We start from the raw sequence: 23,610 nt of genomic DNA, 5'->3' as shown, positions 1-23,610 counted from the left end.
AGACATAGGTGTTCTTTATACATTCATATATCACCTATTGGCCCAAACTGAACTTAGAAGATCTTCTTAATTTTAACAATATTAATTTCTAAATACTATCATACTTTAGCTAGAATTTTCTTGCATAATTAATGTGATAAGTTATTCCCCCCTGCCCCGAGATGTGTATGGAGCATGTGTATGATAAAACATCTTTAAAGCATGTATATTACAGACAATTTTCCAGTAAACTTGATAGCATAATTAAAGTCATTATTGCATCTTAATTCCTGTTCCTTTGCCAAATCAGAATATTAGGCAAACCCTATATTTCAGGCATGTAAGTGTTAATGATATTTTTTCCAGTGTGTGTACCAAAATTTGCTACCATAGAGAGAAAGTTTTACTTCCTTCTTGTATAAGAAAATGTGCTAAACTTATGACCACAAAGTGAAGTTATTTTCTCTCCTATATTTGTTGAAAATTGATTACTAACCAATTTATAAATTTCATCAGGTTAGCCATTTTAATAAAGTGAGAGTTATTGATTACTTACAGTCCCGTGACTTGGTAAGTTTAAAATACCGAATACACGTCCATAAATGTGACATTAAATGTCACAAATGTAGAGAGAAACCCTTAAAAGCACATATTTTTGAGAGCTACTGTTAGAATATAATTGATGGAGAGGCTGATCTGTCACACTTCAGCCTATTTGCAGGGCACCATCACTTTTAATGAGGTTCATTTGAAAAATTTGGCCAGCTGCATATTTTAATGGATGGACATGTGCCAGTGTGCAAGTATGGAGCTGTAGGGAAAGAAAAGGAATGGGGCATGGAAGGGGAATGAGTATGACTGTTATGTGGTGTGCTTCTTAGCTGTGCAGACTTTATCATTTTTAATGACATGCTTCTGCTGTAAACAAAAGCTGTCTCGTGTCCTCTTAGAAGTGCAGGATTTTTTAGGTTCCATATATTCTAAATGTTTTCATTTCTGAATGAGATAAAGCCTCCTGCTTAACATGTCTAACAGTGCTGATACTTTTATAAACTAACACAAAAGAAGACATTCAGGTTTATATGTTTTGGATCACATGTTGCGATTTTTAAGATGACTAATTTGTCCATCTCAGCTAATACCTGCACTTACTGAATCATCAGAAATCATTACAGAAACAATTTTGTTTTCCCTACTGCTTAATTCTGGGCCTCTCCTGCTATAAAGCAAGCAAGATCTTTTGTAAGTACACATTTCTTTCTACCTAAAGCGCTCTGGTGCAAGTAAGAGGCAACCTTTTACCTTCACCTGAAATTTAAAATTGAAAGTTTTATTATGTGATTCAGAAGCCAAGGCCTGGAGAACTACTGGTGAGTAAAAATATGAATATGAAAGACAAATGAGGGCTGATGTCATTTAGAGCTGAGTAAATCCTTTGCTGTGATGCTCTCCAGAGGCAAAGACTCAGAGAAGTTGCAGTAGGAGTTGAGTTCTTAGGGCACTTCTCTTGTTCTTCTATAGTTAAGGTGGTTGGTTTCCCAAAGTGGACCTGCCAGCTGTTGTTGTGGTTACTGCTTGTATGATCACTGACTGTGACACACTGACTGTGTGTCCATCTCACTGAGAAGATTTTTTTCTGAGATGACAGTGTGGGAAATGTTCATCCAGCTGGGCAGCCCATCTCCAGTTGTCTGCTCCAGTGGGGATGTTGGAGAGAAAAGTGCTGCAGCAAACAGAGGTGTTGCTGAAAGAAATTGGTTTTCATGTCAAGAGATGCACATGAGAAACATGAAGAGCAATAACCAATCAATTTTCTGGGAACACTGAACTGCTTAATAAAATCTGGTGTTTTTCTACGCTTAACCTGCAGGAAGGAAATCCTTTCGACGCCACTGCAGGATACCGAAACCTCACTTATGAGGAGGTTCTGCAGGAGCTGGTGAAACACAAAGAGCAACTCAAGAAGAAGGACACCCACATTCGGGAGCTCGAGGATTACATTGACAATCTTCTGGTACGAGTGATGGAGGAAACCCCCAGTATTCTCAGAGTGCCATATGAACCTTCTCGGAAAGCTGGCAAATTTTCCAAAAGCTGAGATAGTGGTACTTGAGGGTACTTTCTGCTGAATACATTAGTGGAAGGAGATCACATTTTAATACTTTGACTTCTCTTCATTCCTTTTCTCCTAAGAAATTCCAGGAAAACAGGAAGGAGAGACAATGGCGTGGGTTTTTTCCTTTTTGTTTTTTTAATCAAAACACTAGCAGGGCTGCCAAAAGTAGTATTCTGTTAGATTACCTAAGTAACTTTTTCTTTTTTTTTTTTTCTTTTTGAAAACACCTTTAGGTACAGAATACTTAAAATAGAGTTAATAATACATATTAAATATGTCCATGCAGTTTATATAACAGCTTAGTGTTCACCATGTGGCAGTTTCAACTGGGAAGCCTGTGCTGTTATGAATGTTTTCTTGAATGATTATTGGTATTAGGCAAATATATTGGTTCTTTTCTTACAGCATGCCATCAAGACCACTGTTTTCAATCCAGTGTAGTACTCTACTAAACCTAAGTGTGGTTTGTTGCAATGGAATGTAGTTCTGCACATATTAGAGGAAAACAGTGATGCACAATCCTTGCAGAGTAAATGCTGTATTCTATACAATGTGCTTTTTATAGAACAATGTAAAAAAACCCCGTGCCATTTCTGTCATGGCACATGCTGGAACCAGTTATTTTACACTTAAATGCTGAATTTTGTGTTTAATGAGTGAACTTTGGTAGTGAGCTCATGACATAAGGTTGTTTTGAGGATCTTTTTGTATGAATTACTGCATGCCTTTTTATGTGTTAAAAGTACTTTGAACAGTGTTCACAGAGGTACAGCTGGAGAACTCAAGTATGGAATAAAGATAGGAATACTTTTGTTCGCTGCGATGGAAATGTAGAAGAAATGGAGAGGCTGACTTAAATAGACACGATAAATCAATTTAAGGTTGAGTTTTACATGATATATGTGTCTTAACTTTTTAAATCTTATGACAACAAAGTCTATGCCTTTAGAAATAGGCCATGTTGCTTAAACACATATAGAGTACTTAGGCTTTTCATTAAAAATGTCCGTATTCCATGTAAATAGTTCTAAAAGTCAGTTTTCATTGAGGCAAATGAACCAAGAACGCAGTAAATATCTTCCTGATCGTTTAATAATTGTTTGTAAAATGATGTATGAAAAAGGTATCTGTTATTCAATGAATTGGAAAAATATAGTGATGAAGGTATAATGGGAAAATACTGTAGGAGAACCCTCAAAATTTTAACATGAATAGATTTTAATTTTAATTTCCTTAATAAGAGTCTTACTTGGATTTTCTGTTGCTGTGAAACAGTAAAATGTTATTTAAAAAATGTACAGAGAATATTTTAGATTTGGATTTAGGATGACTGTCTTTTCCTCTCTTTCTGTTCCTGATCTGTTGGGTTTTTTTTTACAACACCATGAAATGGCTACTGCCAAGGTGACCAAAAAGCTTGAAATTAAATTCCAGTTTTTTTCTTGTTGTTGTAAAAGATTTAAATATATTTTCATTTTAAAAGCTGCAGAAATTGGTAATATCTTGAATATGTGGAAGGGTTGAAAAAGTTTTATCTGACTGCTTTTGATGTCATTAGTTTTGTAGGACAGCACGTAATTATTCTTGTTACAAAAAAAACTTCTTTGTACAAATATTCTCAGATTTCATTTACTTTTTTTTGGCTTTCCCTCCTTTATTTTCTTCTTTTATTTAGCAACTACCTCCCGTCCCCATTTAGCACTGTCCCTAAAATGTGTGCTGCCAGAGTTCCCAACCCACCAGTGAGATCCCTGGGTGTAGATCCCTGTGCCTGGACGGATCCTGAGAGATCCCAGCCCTGCCCAGTTGTAGAGCTCTGCATTTGTATTTTGTAGTGCAGAAATCCATCCCACACCAGGCAGTCTCTCTTTTGTCAAATGTATCAAGTTGTATCAAGTTTGGTACCTCAGAAACCACATGAATGTTCTTTTGACCCACTTAAAATCTCGATGACTGTAAATTTGTTGTAATGTATTCAAAGTGCCAAAGGTTATATACCAGGTTATGGTACGTTTGCTGTTGGAAGTTGGGTTTTGCACTCAATTAGATTTTAATTTTCTAATTCCACCAAGATGTATTTCGGTTACTCAGTATTTCCATAGAAGTTCTTAAACATTTTCAAATGTTTGGCCAAAGCCAGCGGTTTTCTCATGTTGTTAATGGGGAAATGTTCTGCAATTGTTTTGAATTCCACACTCATTTTCAGCTAACTGGTATGAGACCTTCTCTAGTATCCACAGTGCTTAAGTCATACACACCAGTGAGGATTAACCACTGCACTAACCAGAGAATGTGCTCCAATGACTTCTCACATGCAAGCCAACTTTTAATTATTAAAATGAAACTCTACTATATTTAGCACCTCTGAAATCACTTCTTTTAGAATGTAAATGTAGAATAGCAAACTGCATAATTGACTAAAAGCAGATCATTTGACATATTTGCATACCGAGAACGATAAGCAGATTAAAGGTAGCGAAAAGATCAATTTTTGTGCATTAGTGAAGAAATTTAGTGAAGCTTTGAATGTGCTATCTAGTCTTTATCTGATCTTTAAGTGAAGAAAAGCACCTATTGTTTCTAACAGTTTGTCAAGAAAGAGGGAAGAACAACAAATGCAATTTAAGAAGAGGTAATGTTGCTGAGAGAGGCAGAATGGGACATTAACAACTATGAAAATATTTTTATAGGGTTTATAGGTAAAGATACAAGCTGCTTTTGGAGCAATTTGTGAAAGATTACATACACATCATTTTCTAATCAGAAAGAAAATTTTAGCATTTCCTATATTCTGAGATTATTTTTAAAAAGCATCTTCACCACAAGTATTTTTTGAACCATGCAGCTTTCAGATGAAAACTTTTCATACAGAGTAATTTGTATGTTGAAAACAAAGGAAGTTCTGTTTTTCCCGTAGGATAAAATTCTAGACTTTCTTGCAGATCATTTTAAACCCATAAAATCTTGCCACTTGTGGTCAGTCTTTCCTGCCTTTTAAAATATACAGGTGAAAATTTTGAGCATCTCCATATTATTTGGATATTTTCTCTCATAAATTAGCATAAGAGTTCATCCATGCATGCACTATACTTTGAAATTATCCTTTGAAACAGCTCTGCTCATAGCCGTGTATTCTGCTTACTTAAAGGACAAATATGAAGGCCATACTTTAATGTAAGTTGTAAGTCAGAAATAGAAACTTTCTGCCATTCAAGAAGGATATTTAATATTTATATATGTTACCTCTTGCTGCTGTATTTTACGTTTAGCTTGGTTTTCCACCTCCTAATGAATGTAGCATTCTGCCTAGATTATACATAACTACATTTATTGCTGTTGGCTCTGTGTCAAGAACTGTTTGTAATTTTCCAGCTGTGGAAATGTTGCCTTGTATTTAGAAAGGTTTCGTGATTTGGGGACCTGATGAAAATCATGCTCATTAGATACTAGCCTGCATTTCTTTCTGTACAGGATGCCCTTTCTTAGATGCATCTTAAAACAAACAGAACTGCTGTCTTAATGTGTTTACTGCTGCACTGGGGGTTTATTTACACTTCCAGCTTTAAAGAAAGATTATTGTCCTACATCAAGTATGTAAAGTGAGCTCATGCTTTTCTGCTCTTTATGTACCATTGCTGTTGTAGTTACGATAGAGGCGTTAGCTGGGCTTTCACAGTGGTGAATTTAGAGCATGTTGACTAACTTCCCCTTCTTTGAAGTACTTGCTGAAAGATTATAGCACTGCTGTGTTCATGATGCTAGATTTAAGGGTCTGTCAGCACTTTCGTATGAAACCCTATTTTCAGGGATTTCTAACTTAAAAGTTTCCATACAGTCACTGGAAGTATTTAATATGCAATAGGTAGCACTTTAATCTGTTTATGAAGGGGTTTGAGATTTGTTTCTGTTGAAAAGGTCACAGTTTCCTAAGGCATGGTGGGCATTTGCTTTATCTTTTATAATTTCTACATTGAAGAAGCCACTGTATGTTACAAGTGGCCGAGCCATTCCTATTCATCTTAGAAGCTTCCAGATGTCTTGTATTACAATGTATTATAAAAAGCTGAAGATCCAGGTTATATAGGAAGTCTGTAAAAGATATGAACATTACTTATAACTTAAGGGTTTTATTTTGTCTCGTGCAATCAATGGTAGTTTGTCTACATTTAAATAATGGTACAGAATCATAACTATATGCACTTGTGAGAACTATAAACTTAGAATGCATGAAAAACTTTATTTTTGTTCCATTATTGCAACTTCAGATCTTTTAATTTGATTAAAATGTTATCTTAATATTTTCATTTCTGTTCATTAAATAAATATTGCATGTCTAACACTAATAAAGCACCACAATGCACTACCGCAGTATTTCTTGATTTGTGACATTAATTGGTGTTATGCAAAGCATGTGACTCCTAAACTCCATGGTGTTGAGGCTCTCAGACCACAGAGGGGGACATTTCCTTAGGGACAGCTCTAAATGAATATCCCAGATGTTTGCAGGGTAGCCATTAGGGGAAATCTCTTCAGTGTAGTGTCCAAAGCTTAGAATTAGTGAAAAAAAAGGCATATTCCTAAATGTACTAATCTGTATGTCTTTTTTAGTATGGTATCTGTGATCCCTTTAAATGCACTATTCCTCTGATGCCATGGCTGTCTAAATATTACCAGGAGACCTTTGGCACTGCAGGCCAGAACAGCATTTAGCATGAGAACAAACACTGTGCAAATTTTGATACGGAAAACATGTGACATATTTCTCTTAATACTTGACAGAACAAAAACCCATCCAGAATGACAGAAAACTGGAGCATCCTCCCCCATCACCCAGAAGTATTTTTTTCAATGCTCCCACAAGTTTTTCTCCTCTCCCATGAAGCAGCAAAACAGCAAAGTCTGTCCCCTGACAACAGCAGGTTTTCTGGATGGTAAAGGAGGCATGGAAAACAGTCCAGGCTTGGGAGAAGAACTCTGTGAATATTTCACCCAGTTTCTTGGAGCCTTGAATTCCACAGGGATTCCCTTGCAGTCAACTTGCTCTGTGAACAGGTCCTTTGTCAATACGTCTATGGGCTTAGAAAGCTCAGAAAGGGTTCTTCTCTTAGAGGTGTCCATGCAGTGTGGTGGTGATGGGAAATCACAGCCAGTTATGAGCTGTCCATGGACTTCCACATGTGTTTCTATGCAGATTCCATCAGCTGTGTCACCCCATGGCTCACGGATTTTGTAACTGTCCCGGTGTGTGAGAGGTAAGGAATGAGGGCAGGAGGAAGGCAGGTTTCAGAAAGCACCACACTGCCTATTGAATACCATCTGTAATTCACATCTGGTAACTAATCTCAGTTCCTGTGCCCGTTTGAAAAGGGAGCCACACCATTTCCCACCCATTATTCAGAGGAATAATGTTTGTTAGCTGATACCAGCTGCAGTCCTACTGACAATATGAGAGCCCAGCTTGATTAAACAGCTTCCAGTTTCACCAGCATGAAGTTGTCTTTGGAGTTTTCATTAGTAGCCACCTCAAGCCCCTAGTAAAGGTTTTCAAGGATATTTTAAATATAGTTTAGCAGTTAAAAGAACTATTGGAATTAGATGTAAACTAAAAGTATCATTAAGGACAGTTCTCTCTCCAGTTGCACTTATTAAAGTTACTTTTTATGGAACCATAGAGAGTAAAGATCAGGATTTCATTTCCCTATTTTAATTTGTTTTTATGGGAGTGTTGTGCAAGTTCTGGCTGCAGCTCACTTGGGATACGTTACCCTTTTGTGTAACATTGGGCATGCTGGTAAAGTTAAATGATGATAAATCCCATCTCTTCTTCTGGATTAATGAATTAAAATTTGGATTATTTTTTTGGATTGTTTTGTGATAGTCCATTTTAGGAGAGATAGGAATAAGTCTATCTGCTAAAGGAAGCTGTTTTCTCTGTACTGCTTATTGAGTTATTATGCGAGAAGGCTACCACACTGAGTGCAGCCCAACCTGGAAACTGTGTGGCATTGATTGTGTAATATTTAAACAAATACCAGTATATTCAGTGCTGGAAGCCAGTGGCTATTACATGGGGATTATTGCAATGTATTTATAATGTGTTTTTACAGCATTTAGTAATGTAGATCAGTCTCTGATAAATGGATGATGATTTAGGACAGAAAAGTACCCTCCGTGGCTAAACACTGACATGTTTATACTTTAAAAGTAAGCAGCTTAAAAAGGTTTTAGGGCCATGCAACGTTTAAATGAAGCTGAATACTAAAAAGGGGAGAAACTTTGCGGGATGTTTTTTGTTTGTTTCAGCGTAAACAGTGTCTGCTGTGTGACATGCAGGGAATGAATAGAAGCAACACTGGGGAGATTCCGATGTTAGGATCAAAAAAACCCCAACAACAATAAAAAGTTAGTAGGACTAGGAGTCTGATTTTAAGGGATCTATTTGCCCAGTGTGTGCCAGGTTCTGTTTGTAATGGGAAGAGGTAACACAGCATCCCTTACTAACAAGATTGGTAGCAGGGTGAAAGCCCCCTAAAAGTGGGAGTTTAACAGGGAGATGATTTCCCAAAGTTTTAGCTGTGGGACAGGTGTTGGCCAGAAGCAGAGCTGTCACTTCTGCTTTTTCAGCCCTGCTGACAGTGGTATTAAATTCAGGGATTTTCGGAATTCAGGACAAACCACCTTCCTAGGAAAGTTAGGAAGTGTCTGAGGAAATTTGGGGTGTGCAGCACATGGCTGGCCAGGTTGCCTTTGCTGTTACTTGAAGTGGGTGTCTGGCTCAGGGTCTTGTGGAGTGGCCAAAATGTGTCGTATCACCTCCTCTAAATCATTCATCTGGGGCCTTCCGAGGTGCTGAATGTCTCCTTCTCCGATAACTTGCTGCTCACATTATGAATTCCTTGAAAATTGACTCCCTGGGACATCTTTACATGAGACATCAAGGGTCTCCATTTAAATTTAATGAATACTGTGTAATTTGCCAAGGACTTCTACAATGCATTAGGAAAATCTGCCTCTTTGAGACCAGAGCTTTGCCAAAATAATGGCAGCTTAATTGCATCCTTTAAAAGCAACTGCTGACTCTCCAGCTATGGGTATTTTCCATTTCCTAATAAAATGTTTTCCCATTAAAGCAGCTTATTTCATTAACTTATAATTCATAGCTTAAATATGCTTATATTTTGTTAATTGTAGATTACTTAGTGCTTATTTTTAAGAAACACTGAAGCACAAAATACAAAATGTCAGGGTTTTTTTTAAAAGAAAAGTCTTGCCTTGTGCATAGCAATTGCATTTGGATAAGCAATTTAAATGTGCTATTTTTAAGGAGTTTTTACATGCTATTTTAAACTAAATAATTAAACTTCTGTAACAAGAAACAATTTGAAGTGTTCATGCAATTTATAGTTTTAATTCCTTTATAGATATGTGCTCCAATATTTTATAGTTATGATTCAAAAGCTACCACAGTTACATATTTTAAATTGTAAGGATATATTGTGAGACTTCAAATTATTCTTTTCCAAAGTACACAAAGCCAAAGTATCTGATAGACTCTTTTGTGTTTTGTAAAAGTTAAAAGTGAGCTCTGGGAGAAGTAAGGTTTTCCTAAAAATTTGTATAAGCCTTTGTGTTGAGCTGCAGTGCAGCTCGATTTGGGTATGTAGCTTCAGGCACTCCTTTATCCAACAGGATAACATCGAATTTGCTTTATTTCTTTATAATTCAAGGACAACAGAGTAGGAATCAGTTTGCAGCAGATGCTGGGTACTACTTGTGAGGACCAAGTTACAAAAGTGGATGCTTTGTGAGGCGTGGTCTTGGCTTTTTGGTGTTTGTGAAGTAGGTGGCGTGTAAATACCAGGCTTGTTTGTGTTTCCAGGATCAGATAGAAAACTTCCTATTTTCTGATACTTTCACATTGAAAAACATTTTAATTTTTTTTGTTAATGGCCAGATTATATTTGGCTACAATGCATGTAACATTTCTCTTGATTAATGTGACTGCTGTTTGAGACCCTCTTGTAATTGGCCTCATAATCCACACACAGAGTACTGTGAAATAGTGTGAATTTGAAGTTGAGAGACTGATGAAAGGAACATCCATCAATAGTGGGGAGACATAAAATAATCCTAATTAAAAGCAAAAGAATTGTGTGATTGAATTAAGATTCAGTTGGTAGATACTGAAGAGTATTTTTTCTGGTAAGTATTTTTATTATAACTGTCCAGTATAATTGCTTTAGAAAAAACTCATCTGTTGTGTTTAATGGTATAAACTTTATTAGCTCTTTATAAACCAAATACTCAATAAGGGTCTGGGGCTTAACCTTTGTTTCATTGGATATGATTTCAGATGGTTTAAGCAGAATTTTATTGCTGGAGTTGATCACCACAGTTATATTTGCTAACAGGCTCATGGTTATTCTTTTATCTGTTTCAGGATTTTATGTTTAGTTTTAAGTGCTGAACATTTCACCACAGTCTATTTAGAGCATTATTTAAAACTTGTTCCAGTTCTCTTCATTCTTACTCACGCCCATGTGTTAAACTACTCCAGAAACTGGCTTAGCTCTGACCATATTTGGAGGCTGTTCCTCTTCTTTGCTCTTGGGCTGGTTTGGACGGGGCCTTACATCTAAAGTAACAAATGAAATATGTGACGAGAGCTGACTGCCAAAACCGGGATCAAAGCAAGTTTCTGAGGATCTCATTGGAAAACTATCCTGAACTTTGGAAGGATGACTCAAAGCCACATTCTAAATCGAGCCAACCGCAGTGAAATAAATGGCAAGGTGAGAACAGATTTCTTGAATAAGGTGTGTGTTCCCCTAAGACCAGAAAGTCACTTTAATTCTAGGGGAAAGGGAGCAAATCAGCAGATGAATTTCAAGTATCAGTCAGGATGGGTTGCTCAGGATGTTCTTTGTCTGCAAGCCCACAAACCTTTGCATTTCCTGTCTGGGTTTACTACACAGAAGTGTGTCAGCCAAAGAGCATTCAAAATGAAAGGTAACATTTGCTGATCGTGTCATGTGGGACATCACTGACTTGTCTGGAAAGCCGCCAAGTCTGAGGACATGTTCTGTTAAATACACTCAGTGTCTTCCTCATCTGACTTAGGACTATGAGAACATTCAGCTCTGATTCATTAGTTTTAGGCAGTTCATCTGAATAAAGAGGAGACCTGAATAAAGAGGATTTCCCTGAATCCTTCCGAGAAGCATGTAGACTTGCAAAAAACAGCTGCTGTAACTGAGTGGAAAGCTGTGCTTTGTGGTTGTGTGTGTCTTAAAAAAAGCTGGCATTGGAAAAAAAAGAGAGTTCTGTGAGAAACCTAAGCCTCTCTCACAATCATGGCATCTCTGAAGGTCACAAAACTTCAAGATGTTTAGAAATAGCTGGAGAAAAGCATTCAGCAGTGATGGTCTGTAGCAATCGGGAGCTGGAAAGAGAAATGTTAATTTTAGAGGGAGAGGAGGAGTTTGGGTAGTTGCTGTGTTGAAAACTTATCAGATGTTAATACATGAGGTAGCTGTAGAAGGGAACAGCATCTCTCTCAGAATATAAAAGGTGCAGAATGAGCTTGTTGAGTTTTCCAGGGGCAGGGGATGAGAAGCAATAGCTGCTTCCTTTCAGGAGGCAATAACTGGCTGGCTGCAGTAAGCATTGCTCTTCAGGAGAGCGGTGGATGCTGTGAACACAAACAATAACAGGTTTCTCAGATTTTCCTGGAGCCTGGGAAAAAAATCACACAAATTGTCCTCCAAAGTAAATTACTTCAAGTACAAGCTTTTGATTTTATTTATTTATTTGTTGCCCAAAGGACAATAGCAGATACTAAAAATATTAAATATTTTACTTCTTTTTTTGATTCTACGTTTGACTTGTCTTGGAAAGAAAAATTGTCTGACTAAAGGCTAATGGAGCTGTTCAAAGACTGACATATAAACAAAGAGTGATGCAGTTATAAAGGGAAGATGTCAGGTTAGCAGAATTGTTATTACAATTAAAATCTTTCAGTGCAATGGTGGTCTTCTGCCAGGAGCGCTATTTGTGATGTCCTGGGACTGTCCTTCCCTCAATAAATCTCCATGCAAAGCACCTGACATTCTAGCTTGGGAAGAGTTACTGGCATGATGCTGGCCAGCTGGAATCACCTCTCAGGCAGTCCCAGGTACAAAGTGATGCTTTCTCTGAAGTATTTTAGAAGGCGATGCTTTCTCATTAGAGCATTTAGACAATTACTGTGGGATAAGATCATCACATTCTAAAATATGCAGGATGTCGTATTTTTCTCATTGCTAACCTAGGACTGGTACTTGGACAGCACAGTCAGGGTCTGAAAGCCTTTAAGCAGTTTGTAGCCCTTGCAGTTAGCACAGGAGAGGATCTCAGCACGACACTTGGATTACTGTTATCTGTACATTGTATCAGCTTGTATTATAGAAATGCAGAATGATTTGGGTTGGAAGGGACCTCAGAGATGATCTACTTCCAACTTTCCATAAGACCAATCTGGCCTTGAACACCTCCAGGGGTGGGGCAGCCACAGCATCTCTGGGAAACCAGGGTTTCCCCACCCTCACAGGGAGGAATTTCTTCCTAATACCTAACCTGTCAACTCCCTCAACTACTGTACATTAATTATATAGACTATTGGAGCACTGAGCCTCCCTGCTTCCCACAGGTATAAAATGTGTTTATTTTGATGTGGCCCTGGAGTTTACGCTGCCTTTTGCTCCCTGTGGGAAAAGCTGGCAGCATATCTGCTAAAAAACATGAATCTCTTTTATCAGACTGCTGCTCAAGAGCAGCAAAACTCAGGAGGCTCAGTTCTATGCAAAACTTTTTTTCCTTTTTTTGTCTCCATACCCTTACAAAGTTGTGAAATTCCTAATTATTTTTTTCAAACTTTGGTATTAGTGCACAAATTTGGCATTATACCAGGTCAAAAAGAGCTTAAAAGGCTACTAAATCCCAATATTAACAGTTATTCCCACTTTGCCCCTGTTTTAATGACTATATTAGATCCAGGGGAGTGGACCCTTATCCCACCTGTTTTCAAAGTAGCAATTAGCTTTGCTGACAAAAAGGAAAATTTAAGGCTAGATATAAATCCTGGTCCTTGGGAATGAAATATTTTGGCTTGTCTGATATTAAAATTGCACAAAATACAACGTGTTTGTAGCCCAGGATTTTTGTGAGTTGGCAGCAGCATCATTCTGTTGCTTTCTGAGTCTTTTTCCATTTCTGGCACAGAGGTAAGCAGGCAAAGATGTTGATTTGCCACAGCTTCAGTTGTGAATATAAGCTTCTCCTTCAGCTATTTAATAACACTTTTACACGTTTGTGCACCTGTACCTGTGTTTGGCTTCAAATAAGTACAGAGCATGAACTTCTGCAAGTTGTAAAAATTAGGTGAAGAATAATAATAAATAAATGGCACTCAGCCCAAGCATGTTGTATTTTCATTACTCATATAATAGCTCATTGGAATTATTTTCCAGATACAGTTCTGTATATTTAAGTATGTATCAGAATAACTGCACTTTTAAATCAAGAGTCAAGTAGCTACTTTGTATGCTGTGCTTATCTTAAACAGAGTTTGATTTAAAACATTTATCTTCCCCGGTATCATCTCCCATGTCAAAGCACATTTAAATCCTTCTCTGTTCCTAATATCACTGGTGTCTAAAATGGTATCTGAGTACAAAAGTTTGATGATTGCTCTGTTGTTTGCCCACTTTGTAGTTATTAGCTGCTCTACCGTTGTTTTGAGTATCACTGAAGCTGAGAAGGAGAAGCCTCAGCAAAGTAAACTTTTAAAAATTAAAGCCAAGGTCAGACTCCAGCGTTAGCAACAGTAGGAGACAGCAATTTAAGATGGGTCCAATTATGCAAAATCATGCATTGAGTTACAGCCTCGAGTCTCCACTGGGACCTGGGAGGTTGCCTGGGTAAAAATATCAGAGGCATTTCAGGAGGGGTTCTCTTTTGTTTCTCCCTTTATCTCAAGAGAGAACAATGCACTCTGGAATAACAGCTTTCCTTTTGAGGTCTGTAGCTCCAAAGGAAAGCCATTATCCCAGGAATGTTTAGTAAGTGCATTTCAGTGAGAGCAGCAAACCCAGCACGAGGCTTGGGAGACATTTGGCACCTTGTTGCATTTTATTGGCTTGCACAGGCAGAACATTGAGACAACACCTCTGAATCCAGAAATAAATCAGTTGAGGCACATCAAGTGACCCACTAAAGCAGAGCAGATTTTTCTCTTTGTGTTCTTAATATTTAAACCAAGCGCCATCACAGCTAGGTGCTTCTTCAGAAGATCTTAGAAGAAGATCTTAACTTTCCCTCATTTGTAATTTATCTTTTCCTTCCAATAATTGGAAAGCACAAGGATACAGTGGTGCCAAGTGGTGATTCCCAGAAAGGCTGGGAATGAAGAGATCAGACTCGGTTTACTTGGATGATTTGTGTGGAAGTTAGGATAGTTATTATTTTGCCAAAAAAAGTCTACTTTACTACTTTTTTTCTGGGTGAAAGAACATCATGTGCTATGCTTTCAAAGCACCTATCCCCAAGCCAAAACACTGTAGAGAGATATTGTAGTTTTCCTACTTCAGAAAACATCAAAACTTACCACCATTACATTTTCTCCAGTTCTCTGTGAATCTGAGGTATAAGGTTTCATAATTTTGATCATTTGTATGAAAGCATCCTTAATAAGAGAAACAGAGAGATTATGTTCAATAAAAGCAGAAACACAGTTCTGAATATGTTTAAACAAGTTTTTGCATTGATAAACAAAACTACTGGGTATGTTTTTCAATCACTCAGACACAAGTACTTACTGAAGAATTTATACAGTGCTCAGGGCAAGTTACAGCTGGATCCTCTTAAAAACCTCAATCTTTTCTAACAAATGACTCACAAAACTAGTGTAGCTCCGAAGTTTTTCAGAAAATATATGTAATTAAAAGGGATTTTTGCCATTTGAACAAATAATAAGTTATTGTAAATATCTTAAGGATGAGATAAAAACCCGATATGTTTCTTCTGCAGAGCATTTCTCTTTCAAATATCCCAGAAACTGAGTTTCCAAACTGACAAATTTGCTACAGGAATTGTTCAAGTGTTTTTGACAGTGATGCTTCCTACCAAGCAGGGCTGAGGCACGTGGAAGGAAAGTCTTGTGCATCTGTGTAATGAGCTGAGTGCATGAGAATTTGCTGTTCAGTTCATTCTGCAAGAGTTCTACTGCACCAAACACCTTTCCTTATGCAAGGAAAGTGTATTTGTAAATATTGCTGAAGTTCCTTTGAACCGTTGAAAAAGAAAGTAAATTCAAACTCTGACTCCTTCTGTCACCCTCTGGGATCTTCTCTCATCTTTGGATGTTGTTTAGCCCCCGAGACATCTCCTCTGCCTTCCACAGCTTGCAGGTGGGCTCCTGGTTGAAGCTGTTCCTGCATCAGCAGCTTCTCCTTCCCCTTCAGGATCTGCCACACCAAAAGCACTTTCCTCTACTCCCCGTGCCTCCATGTGGGCTCAGCCTGGTGAGGCATGAGGAAAAGCTGCTACTGGGAAGATAATGACACAGCCCTAGAGAGGAGGAAAAGTTGAATTTGATCATCTCTCTTCTTCATGTCCATTGTAGAAGAGACAGTCTGTGCAACAAGGCCATTAGCAAGTCTAACCAAGAGAGCTGGATTATTTCTTCATGACCAAAGCACTCAGGGGAAAAGAAATTCCCAGTCAGTTTAAAAAATATCTGGTGACTCACTGGGATGGGATGTCTATTGTAGGATAATTCAGGCTGGAATGGACCTCAGGTTGGATCATCTCGTCCAGCCTCCCATACCCTCAGGCAGCATCACCTTTCCAGGAAATCTGTGTTAATTAAATTGCTTCCTCACGGGAATGTAACATCTCATGGTTTTGTGTCTCAGAATGCAGAATTGCACTGGGTAACATCTTTTAGGATGTAAAAACAAACAAACCAACGAAAAAAACCCTCTTGCAATCCATTATACTTTTACAATGACTTCTTTATGTTAACAGGACTTTGTTTGTCAGGAATGGGAATGGAATTAGGTCATCTTCCAGTTAGCTGATATTAATGAACTCAATAATGAACTCAACTCAAACTTTGCAGAACTTCCCAGAGATGTGTAAAAGTAGGCAGCAACAAGGTCTTGTCTCTGTGCTGTTAGAAATGACAACTACTTCCAGAAATCTAAGAGCAAACTTTAATAAAAGATAATATGGGCTCTAAAACAGGTAATATTCAGTTTTGTGTTTTTATTCTGATAAAAAGTAGTCAATCAGTATTAGCAGAAAAATTATTGCTGTAGCAATAAAGACAACAACAAGTTTATAAAAAATGATACAATCATGTATGATTCTGTGTTCTCCAAGGTTTATGTTAGAAAGGGAAACTCGTAAAAAGGATAAAACTTTATCTGAATATACAGTCAAATAAAGTTCTCATTGACTGTAAGGGAGAAAAAAATTTCAAGTCACCTAGCACCTATAAATACATTTAGTTGTAGAATAAAACATGGAATATTCAATTTATTGATTTACGTACTTATATTAGAGAGATAGAAATTATAATAATCTGGAATTTGGGAAATAATTTAAGATGTTGTGAGGTTAGCATTAAATTGATGTTTACCCAAGAGTCAGAGGATATAGAGGGAGCTGGGCTGACAGAACTAAAGTCTGTTTGAACACAAGTGAATGAGTGAATTCAGGAGGCAAGTTGGACAATCCTGTTCTGGTATCCCTTAAGGCTCTGGATGTAGTGTGAGTTAAGCAATGCACTCCTTGGACTAGCAAAAATCATGGTCATATAAAATTTATATAAAAGTAGTATTATGGAACTCTTATGAACCAACCCCCAGGTTTGATGTACAAATGCTTGTTAACAAAGTGTGAAAGGCACAGTTAAAGTATGATAGATAATGAGGTTAAGGAGGGAAAAATGGAAAATTCTCCAACAGGAACAGAAGGAAAATCTGAGTTTAGCACACTGGGAGGACTGAAGCTCCTCCAGCCCAACCTTCTGGTAAGAATGGAGATGTGCTATTAGAGGCTTGCAATGCAGCCTAGAAAGACTGAGCCATGTTGAGTTGATTTAAACCAAAATAATAAAAAACTAATTAAAATAATACCAATAAACAATCAGAACACTTTCAAGGCTGCAATAACTTGCTTATATATAGGGAACACTATCTTGTATTTATTATTTAGGCTCTTGTATAGATTTGTTTCTATTTGCATTTATTATGGGCTGGACTATGTTTATATCCTCATTTATGTATAAATTATAATTCCAGTGGATATAAAATCTAGGAATTAATCTTAATGCTACTGAAATAAATTATCCTGGGTAGGCTAGATATATAAGAAAACAATATAAATTCATCTAAATTCAATTATTAAACAAAGGGAATATTGTATTTAGTTAGAAAATTGAATCAATTTACTTACATTCATCCTTATCTGTCATAATTTTAGAGATGATAAATCTCTCCCTCTTACACTGTATTGTTATACAGACAGAAAGAAGAAAATAATATCTCTTCCATTTTGCAATTCCTGTTTGATTTTTTTTCTCAGCTGTGGATGAGCTAAATAGTAATCAGAACTATTGGAAAAAACTGAGGTAAAAGGAAGGCATTTTTTTACAATAGAAAAGGATAGTGTTGTCAAAATATGGATTAGACTTTGACTAACTGATACAGATATTTAGCCAGGACTTCAAATAATCAGTAGCTTAACTTCCTTCAAAGTTTAGAGAAAACTTGTGTGAATATTTCTTAATTTTAAATTTAAAAAATATTGTGAATTAAGTAAATGTAACTATTTTTGAAAGCCTTTTTTAAAATCTAACATTTTAAAATTACTTCTGTTACCCATCCCTATTTAAAGTGGGAAATAAAACAAAGACTATGAAATCTAAGATACCTAATCCAGCTTTTGGGGCCTTCCTTAATCTTTAGAGTCCAGTGCAAAGTCAGCTCCTTCTGAAATGGACTTTATCTAATTTGGGTTTGATGGACTAATTTTTTTTTTGCTAAGGAAGACTTAGGGCACTTAGGGTGCAGTAATTAAAAAACTGAGGATTTATTTTGATGCTGCAAGATATCACAAAGGCTTATGCAAACCAGAGTTCAAATTGCAGCTGGTCTTGTTCCTTGGAGCTTTTTAAGTCAGGAAGAACTCCTAAGTTTTACACTCTCAGTATTTGTGCAGCTCATTATCCCAAATGGGTCAACCTGAAAGTCACCGTAGTAAAAGCTTGTTATATTTGGCTGGGATCTGCAATTGTCAGAAGTCAGTCCAAAATTCGGGGAAGTCATGGATTTTCATGAGGTGAGTATAAATTAATACAGACTAGGTCTGTCACACTTCAGCCAACAATGACCTTTCTTTACATGTATGAGCATTCCCCTTCTGAATTCGATTACCAAGATGTCTATTTCTTAAGCCCTACAGAGTACTTTTCTTGGAAAAATACCTTGCCTGTCAATTTTTCAACCAGTGATTATAAGTAGTCATGGTAAATCCTGCAAACCACACTGAGACTAATCTTGGGAGAGAAAGACCTGAGCCAGTGTTAAGAGCACAGGTACCCAGTTTTTCCAAAGAAATGCAATTATAGTTAAGTATTTAAATAATACATGAATATTGAAAAAGGTGCAGTAAGTTTAGGGAATTTCTTTGCCTTACATTTCCTGAGAAACTATCGGGCTAATTTCCACCCGAATTTATCATCACATATAAAATTACTGCAGTTAGGAAAATTGCTGTTTGATGTATAAAGGAGTGAATTGTTCTTCTGAAAGCAAGATATTATAGGGCTTGGCAGTTGTTATATTAGGGTTTATGAACTGCGAATGTTCTACAATGTTCTCCTGTACCTCGTGGGCCTGAACTGTTGATACATCTCCGAATGAATCTTGTAAACGGTGCTCCCGTGGGTGCACTCCAATTTTGGAACCTTTGTTACAGCAAATGGAATAAAGGGTTCGATAATCAAGTAACATAAAATGCACCCTGTAGCATGAAAATGACACCGCTTCTGTTTCTCTAGATTCACTTTAAAATTATTTGATTGGCGCCACACACTTTGTTTGTGGTTATTGAGTTTTCTTACATTCACTGGCATACGTGGAAAAAGGCTTTTGCAATGCACTGCAGACTGTTCATTGATGCAGATGAATCTAAGGGCACTATGAGATGTTGAAGCTGGTATTTTGACTGATTTGGCCAAAATAATGTGTGGCGTGTATTACTATTCTGTGTATAATTACACAAACACACAAAATAATAATGCAGCTAGACTCTCTTCTCTAATTAAGATGATTCTGTAGTTCCTTTTAAAAATTGAAGTTATACTGGCTTTTTTAAAATTTAATTTTAATGAAGGGAAAGAGGAGTGTGAAGAGGATAAAAACCACGTTAGTGATTAGAAGCCTTGGCCAAGCTGTAAGAAATTCAAGTTCTCTATCCTGTTCTGCATGACTGTGTTGGGATCCAAACCATCTGCTTCCCAGGAAGAGGCTTTTGCCACTGGCTGTTGTAGTCCTGGGCACAAGGACGCTCCACTTTGTAGCTAAAGCTTCTCCAGCACTGCAGAAAGCACACAAAGTACAGGGCTGGTAAAGGCAGGAGGCAGGGTCTCAGTTCTCTGATGCAGTGATGATCATATTTGATGCCTTCAACCTGCAAGAGCTGCTGCTGAATGTTCAGTGTTAAAGGCAAGGCCACTCATGTTCTGGCATAGTATTGGAGCTGGGCACTGAGCACTCAGAGGGTGATGGTGGTGCTGGGCTAAAAACATCAAGGGTTTCTTACTGTTAAAAACGTGGGTGCACATGTGACCTGAGGAGTCACACTTCTGTTCCCCAGTGCCTACATTTTATTCCTCTCTTGCTTTTTTCACTTGCATCCTTTGGCAGGTGATGGCTTTGGGGATTTGCCACAAATCATGCAGAAAACTGTAATGAAGAAGGAAAACCGAGCCAAAGCCACTATCTTTCAGGCTGGGGACATAATTAGCAAATCATCCTCTGGCCTTGCTGTTCTGTTCTGGATGGTCCCAGTGAAGAGGATCAGGTTTGTTTGTAGGTTATCCTATCCATGACAGATCTCAGGGACTCTGCAATGGAGAACTGTAAAAGGCTTAATTAGGACCCACTGGTGTGCCCAGGCAGCTGTTTACAAATAGGTGTGGTAAGAATCTGCAAGTCCAACAGGGCACAGAAGCCTATAGGGACACTGACAACTGTCTTGGAGTGGTTATAGCCATGGGGACTGGAAAAATAAAATTCAACTGTGCTCTGCAGTCTGTCACCTGCCTCAAGAGTGGTACTCTCCCAGTGTGATAGTCTTCAAATACATGTCACACATTTTTCCTTTCTCTGTAAAATCTCTTCTTTGTTCATCCATCACTCCAAACCAACTGTGAGGTTTGAGTTTCCTCATCCACTGCTGCACCAATTCAACTCCTGTGGATGTTGTAACATAGTTAAGAAATGAAACACTGAGACAGCTGAGAGCCTGTAAACGTCTCTAAGAAATGAGTCTTTAAAGCTCATCTGCCAGCTGAGAAGGGTGGGGTGAGAGCAAGAGGTGTAATTTCAGCTCTTAATTTCATAGTACATCCTGTGGAAAAAATCAGATGTGAATAATAAGGCAACATTAATTCTTCTGTTTCTCAGCTTTGGAACATTTGACTTTATAAACTTATATTCTTAATATTTCTTAATCAGAAGTTTGATATAATTTTGCCATAATGCTGTTTTCTATTGGCACTGGGAGAAGTTATGGACTCACTCTAATGCAGGTGGGTAGGCTCACACCTTTGCAGAGTCACCAGAGAGTAAGCGACCTTATTAATGAATTTAAGAGTAATGATGCCGTTCATTGGTGTTCCAACAGGCATTGAGGTGTCAGCAGCACCGGGAATCTCATGATATATGTCTGGAACAGCCTGTTCTTACAGTTTTAAGAGGCATGAGCTGGCAAGCATCTATTTGCCTCTGGTGTTTTGTGCTGGAGCAGTCAGCTCTCCTCAAACCTTTAAGTGCTGCTCCTGGGAAACTCTTCCCCACATGGAGCAAAGGTGCAGCACCCAGTCATGATCTGCTGCATTCCAAGAGTGCTGCCCCAGCCCAAAATAGAAAGCCCTGACAGCCAAGGGTGAGAACTTTGTTTTGTAAATCAAAGAAAAGTGTTAGTTACAAAGCTGGGGGAGGCCGCAGAAAAAAACTTATTTAGCAGTAGGTCTGTCCTGGAGCATAAAGAAATTATGCACACAGTTCATAGAGGGCAGATTATAAATGTGCATGTTTTAGATCAGCTTCTGTTCTTTGCATCAAGGAGCTCAGTGCAAGCCCAAGCAATGCTGACAAAAGCAGTACTGCTCTGAACTCTCTCTGGCTGAAGGGGCCATAATTTGCCCGCGGTTACCTTTAGCTAAGCACGGATCTAAATGAAGTTCCTGCAGCTGACCCTCCTTGTATTTGCAAAAAGTTCAGCTGAGTTCTGGCTTTCAGTGTGTCCCACAGCCCCCATCTCACCCTCTACCTGCAGTGGCTGCACCTTTTGTGTTTACCTATGAGTTTGCAGTTGGAGAACTTCAGAAGACAAAAAGTTAATATGGTACAAATTTAGGGTCACATGCTTGCACTGTGAAGGCAGGTTAATCAGCCTCTTAACATCCTGTATTTCCCCTGGCAAGTAATGACATTATGCTTCAATCACATCAACATTTTTTTAACACTGCCCTCACAAAAGATTTGGAAAAGATAAACATTTCCTGTAACATTTCTCCCCCCTCCCCGACTTGCGTCAGCCATGTATGATTTATCTTTTAATGTGTTAAGGCCAGCTCAGTACTCCCTGCCCAAGATAATCTCTCATTGACTCCACTGGGAGATTTACTCAGGGCAAGAACATTAAACAGAACACTGATTTTATTTTATTTTTAATGTGCTTCTGACAAATTTTTTAATTTTGCCTCTCTTTTTTCATTTTCATTTCTGCCTCAGCAATGCAGTAGAGATAATTTATTGGGATATGTTTTCAACACTATTGTTTCAGCCACGCTTTAACACCTGCCATGGATGATAAATATGCCATGCACTGGTATAACATGAAATGTGATTCTTTCTCCTATGATTTGCTTATAACTTTATTTTTAGATGGAGGTCTTTGTGCATAGAGACTGAGTTGTGTAATTTTTGGTTGGCAGCATTGCTGTCATCAATGATTTCTTCTTCGTGCACATTGGCACTTAAAATATTTTGTTCAAATCCATCCCTTTTTGCTACAAAGGCAATTTGATAGCGACTTGGTTTAAGAAATTGAAAGCCTACATAAAGCTTGCCTTAATAATGTGGACTATGGAAGGTAAAAAGTTATTACACTCTTCTGTTTGTACTGTGGAGACAGCCCTAAATTTTATCATGTATTTGCTAACTTTAAATTCCACTCTTGAAAAAGCTTGTATTTATGATTACCTTTAATAACATAAAAAGAATACACCAATTTGGCACTACTATTACACTATTAAAAAGGTTTATAAAATGAGGCCCTGTATTAAGATACTGCAGAGAAATTAGATTCTAATTGGCAATATTCTTTTATTTTACTCATCATGGTAGCTGTCATAATTAGAGGCCTTGTTGGAAAATGTTTTTTGTTTACATTTTGTGAATAAGTTTTGATTTTCTTTTTATGTGACATGATCCATTTAAAGGAGTTCTCCTAATGATTTTATGAGGCTTTTGAACCTTTTTTCCTCCTTATGTGTAGCTACTGACAGGTAACCAATTTCAGGATCAAGAGACAGTTTTGCTTAGGGCATGGGCTCTGAAGCACAGCGACCTTGTCCTCTTCAAGTTTTCACCAGCATGGTTAAAATTTGTATCTCCCAACTTATAAAAGCTCAGCTGTGAGCTTTGCCATCCAGTGATATTTGATATTAGGAATGGTGTCATTGGTTTTGTTTTACTCTGGGTTAAATAGAGAATCAGAGAAGTAAATACTGATGGTGGCAACGTGTTGAAGAAACGATGTCACTGATGCTTTCCTCAGTTTCCTCTGCTATCCCTGAGTGGAAAGAGTTGGGGACAGCAGGATAACACATGGAGAGCTCAGGACATTTCTGTTTGCCCTGGGGGGCCAGTCATGCTGCTTAGACTTGTTTTTCAGCTTTCAGTGTCAATCAGCTGTAACCCTGAGGTAAGGTGATGTCTCATTTGTCCCTGCCCGGTTTTGGTGTCTAAGATCCATTATGGAGCTGCACACAAGCCTGGAAGATGTCCCACCACTGTTCTGAAGTCACTGTGCTTCAACAAATCACAGAATCTAATAGGCTGGAACTTTGTTGATGCTTGGCACATGGCGTGGTGGCAGTGGAGTCACTTGACAGGCCTGTTGCTTAATTAGTTCAAATTGCAGAGAAGGTTTCAGGGTAGACATTCTCTCCTGCTTTC

The 23,610-nt window shown here is 37.9% G+C and overlaps 1 protein-coding gene across 2 annotated transcripts in view; it reads left to right on the top strand.

The window, feature by feature from the left end:
- The window catches only part of RAB11FIP2 (RAB11 family interacting protein 2), a 32,227-nt gene extending 25,761 nt beyond the window's left edge, over nucleotides 1-6,466 (top strand). For both annotated transcript variants that reach the window (XM_042019425.1, XM_042019427.1), the window contains exon 5: nucleotides 1,850-6,466. In XM_042019425.1, coding sequence (XP_041875359.1) covers nucleotides 1,850-2,077 — 228 coding nt within the window. In that variant the 3' untranslated portion in view covers nucleotides 2,078-6,466. The remainder of the gene's footprint in view (nucleotides 1-1,849) is intronic.
- The last annotated feature ends 17,144 nt before the right edge of the window (nucleotides 6,467-23,610 follow it).

The sequence above is a fragment of the Corvus kubaryi genome, unplaced genomic scaffold (genome assembly GCF_017639235.1).
Source record: "Corvus kubaryi isolate FWS band 111438036 unplaced genomic scaffold, C.kubaryi_AGA036_p1.0 138, whole genome shotgun sequence".
NCBI lineage: Eukaryota > Metazoa > Chordata > Aves > Passeriformes > Corvidae > Corvus > Corvus kubaryi.
The sequence above is the reverse complement of the archived record's forward strand: the minus strand, read 5'-3'. Positions and strand labels throughout refer to the sequence as shown.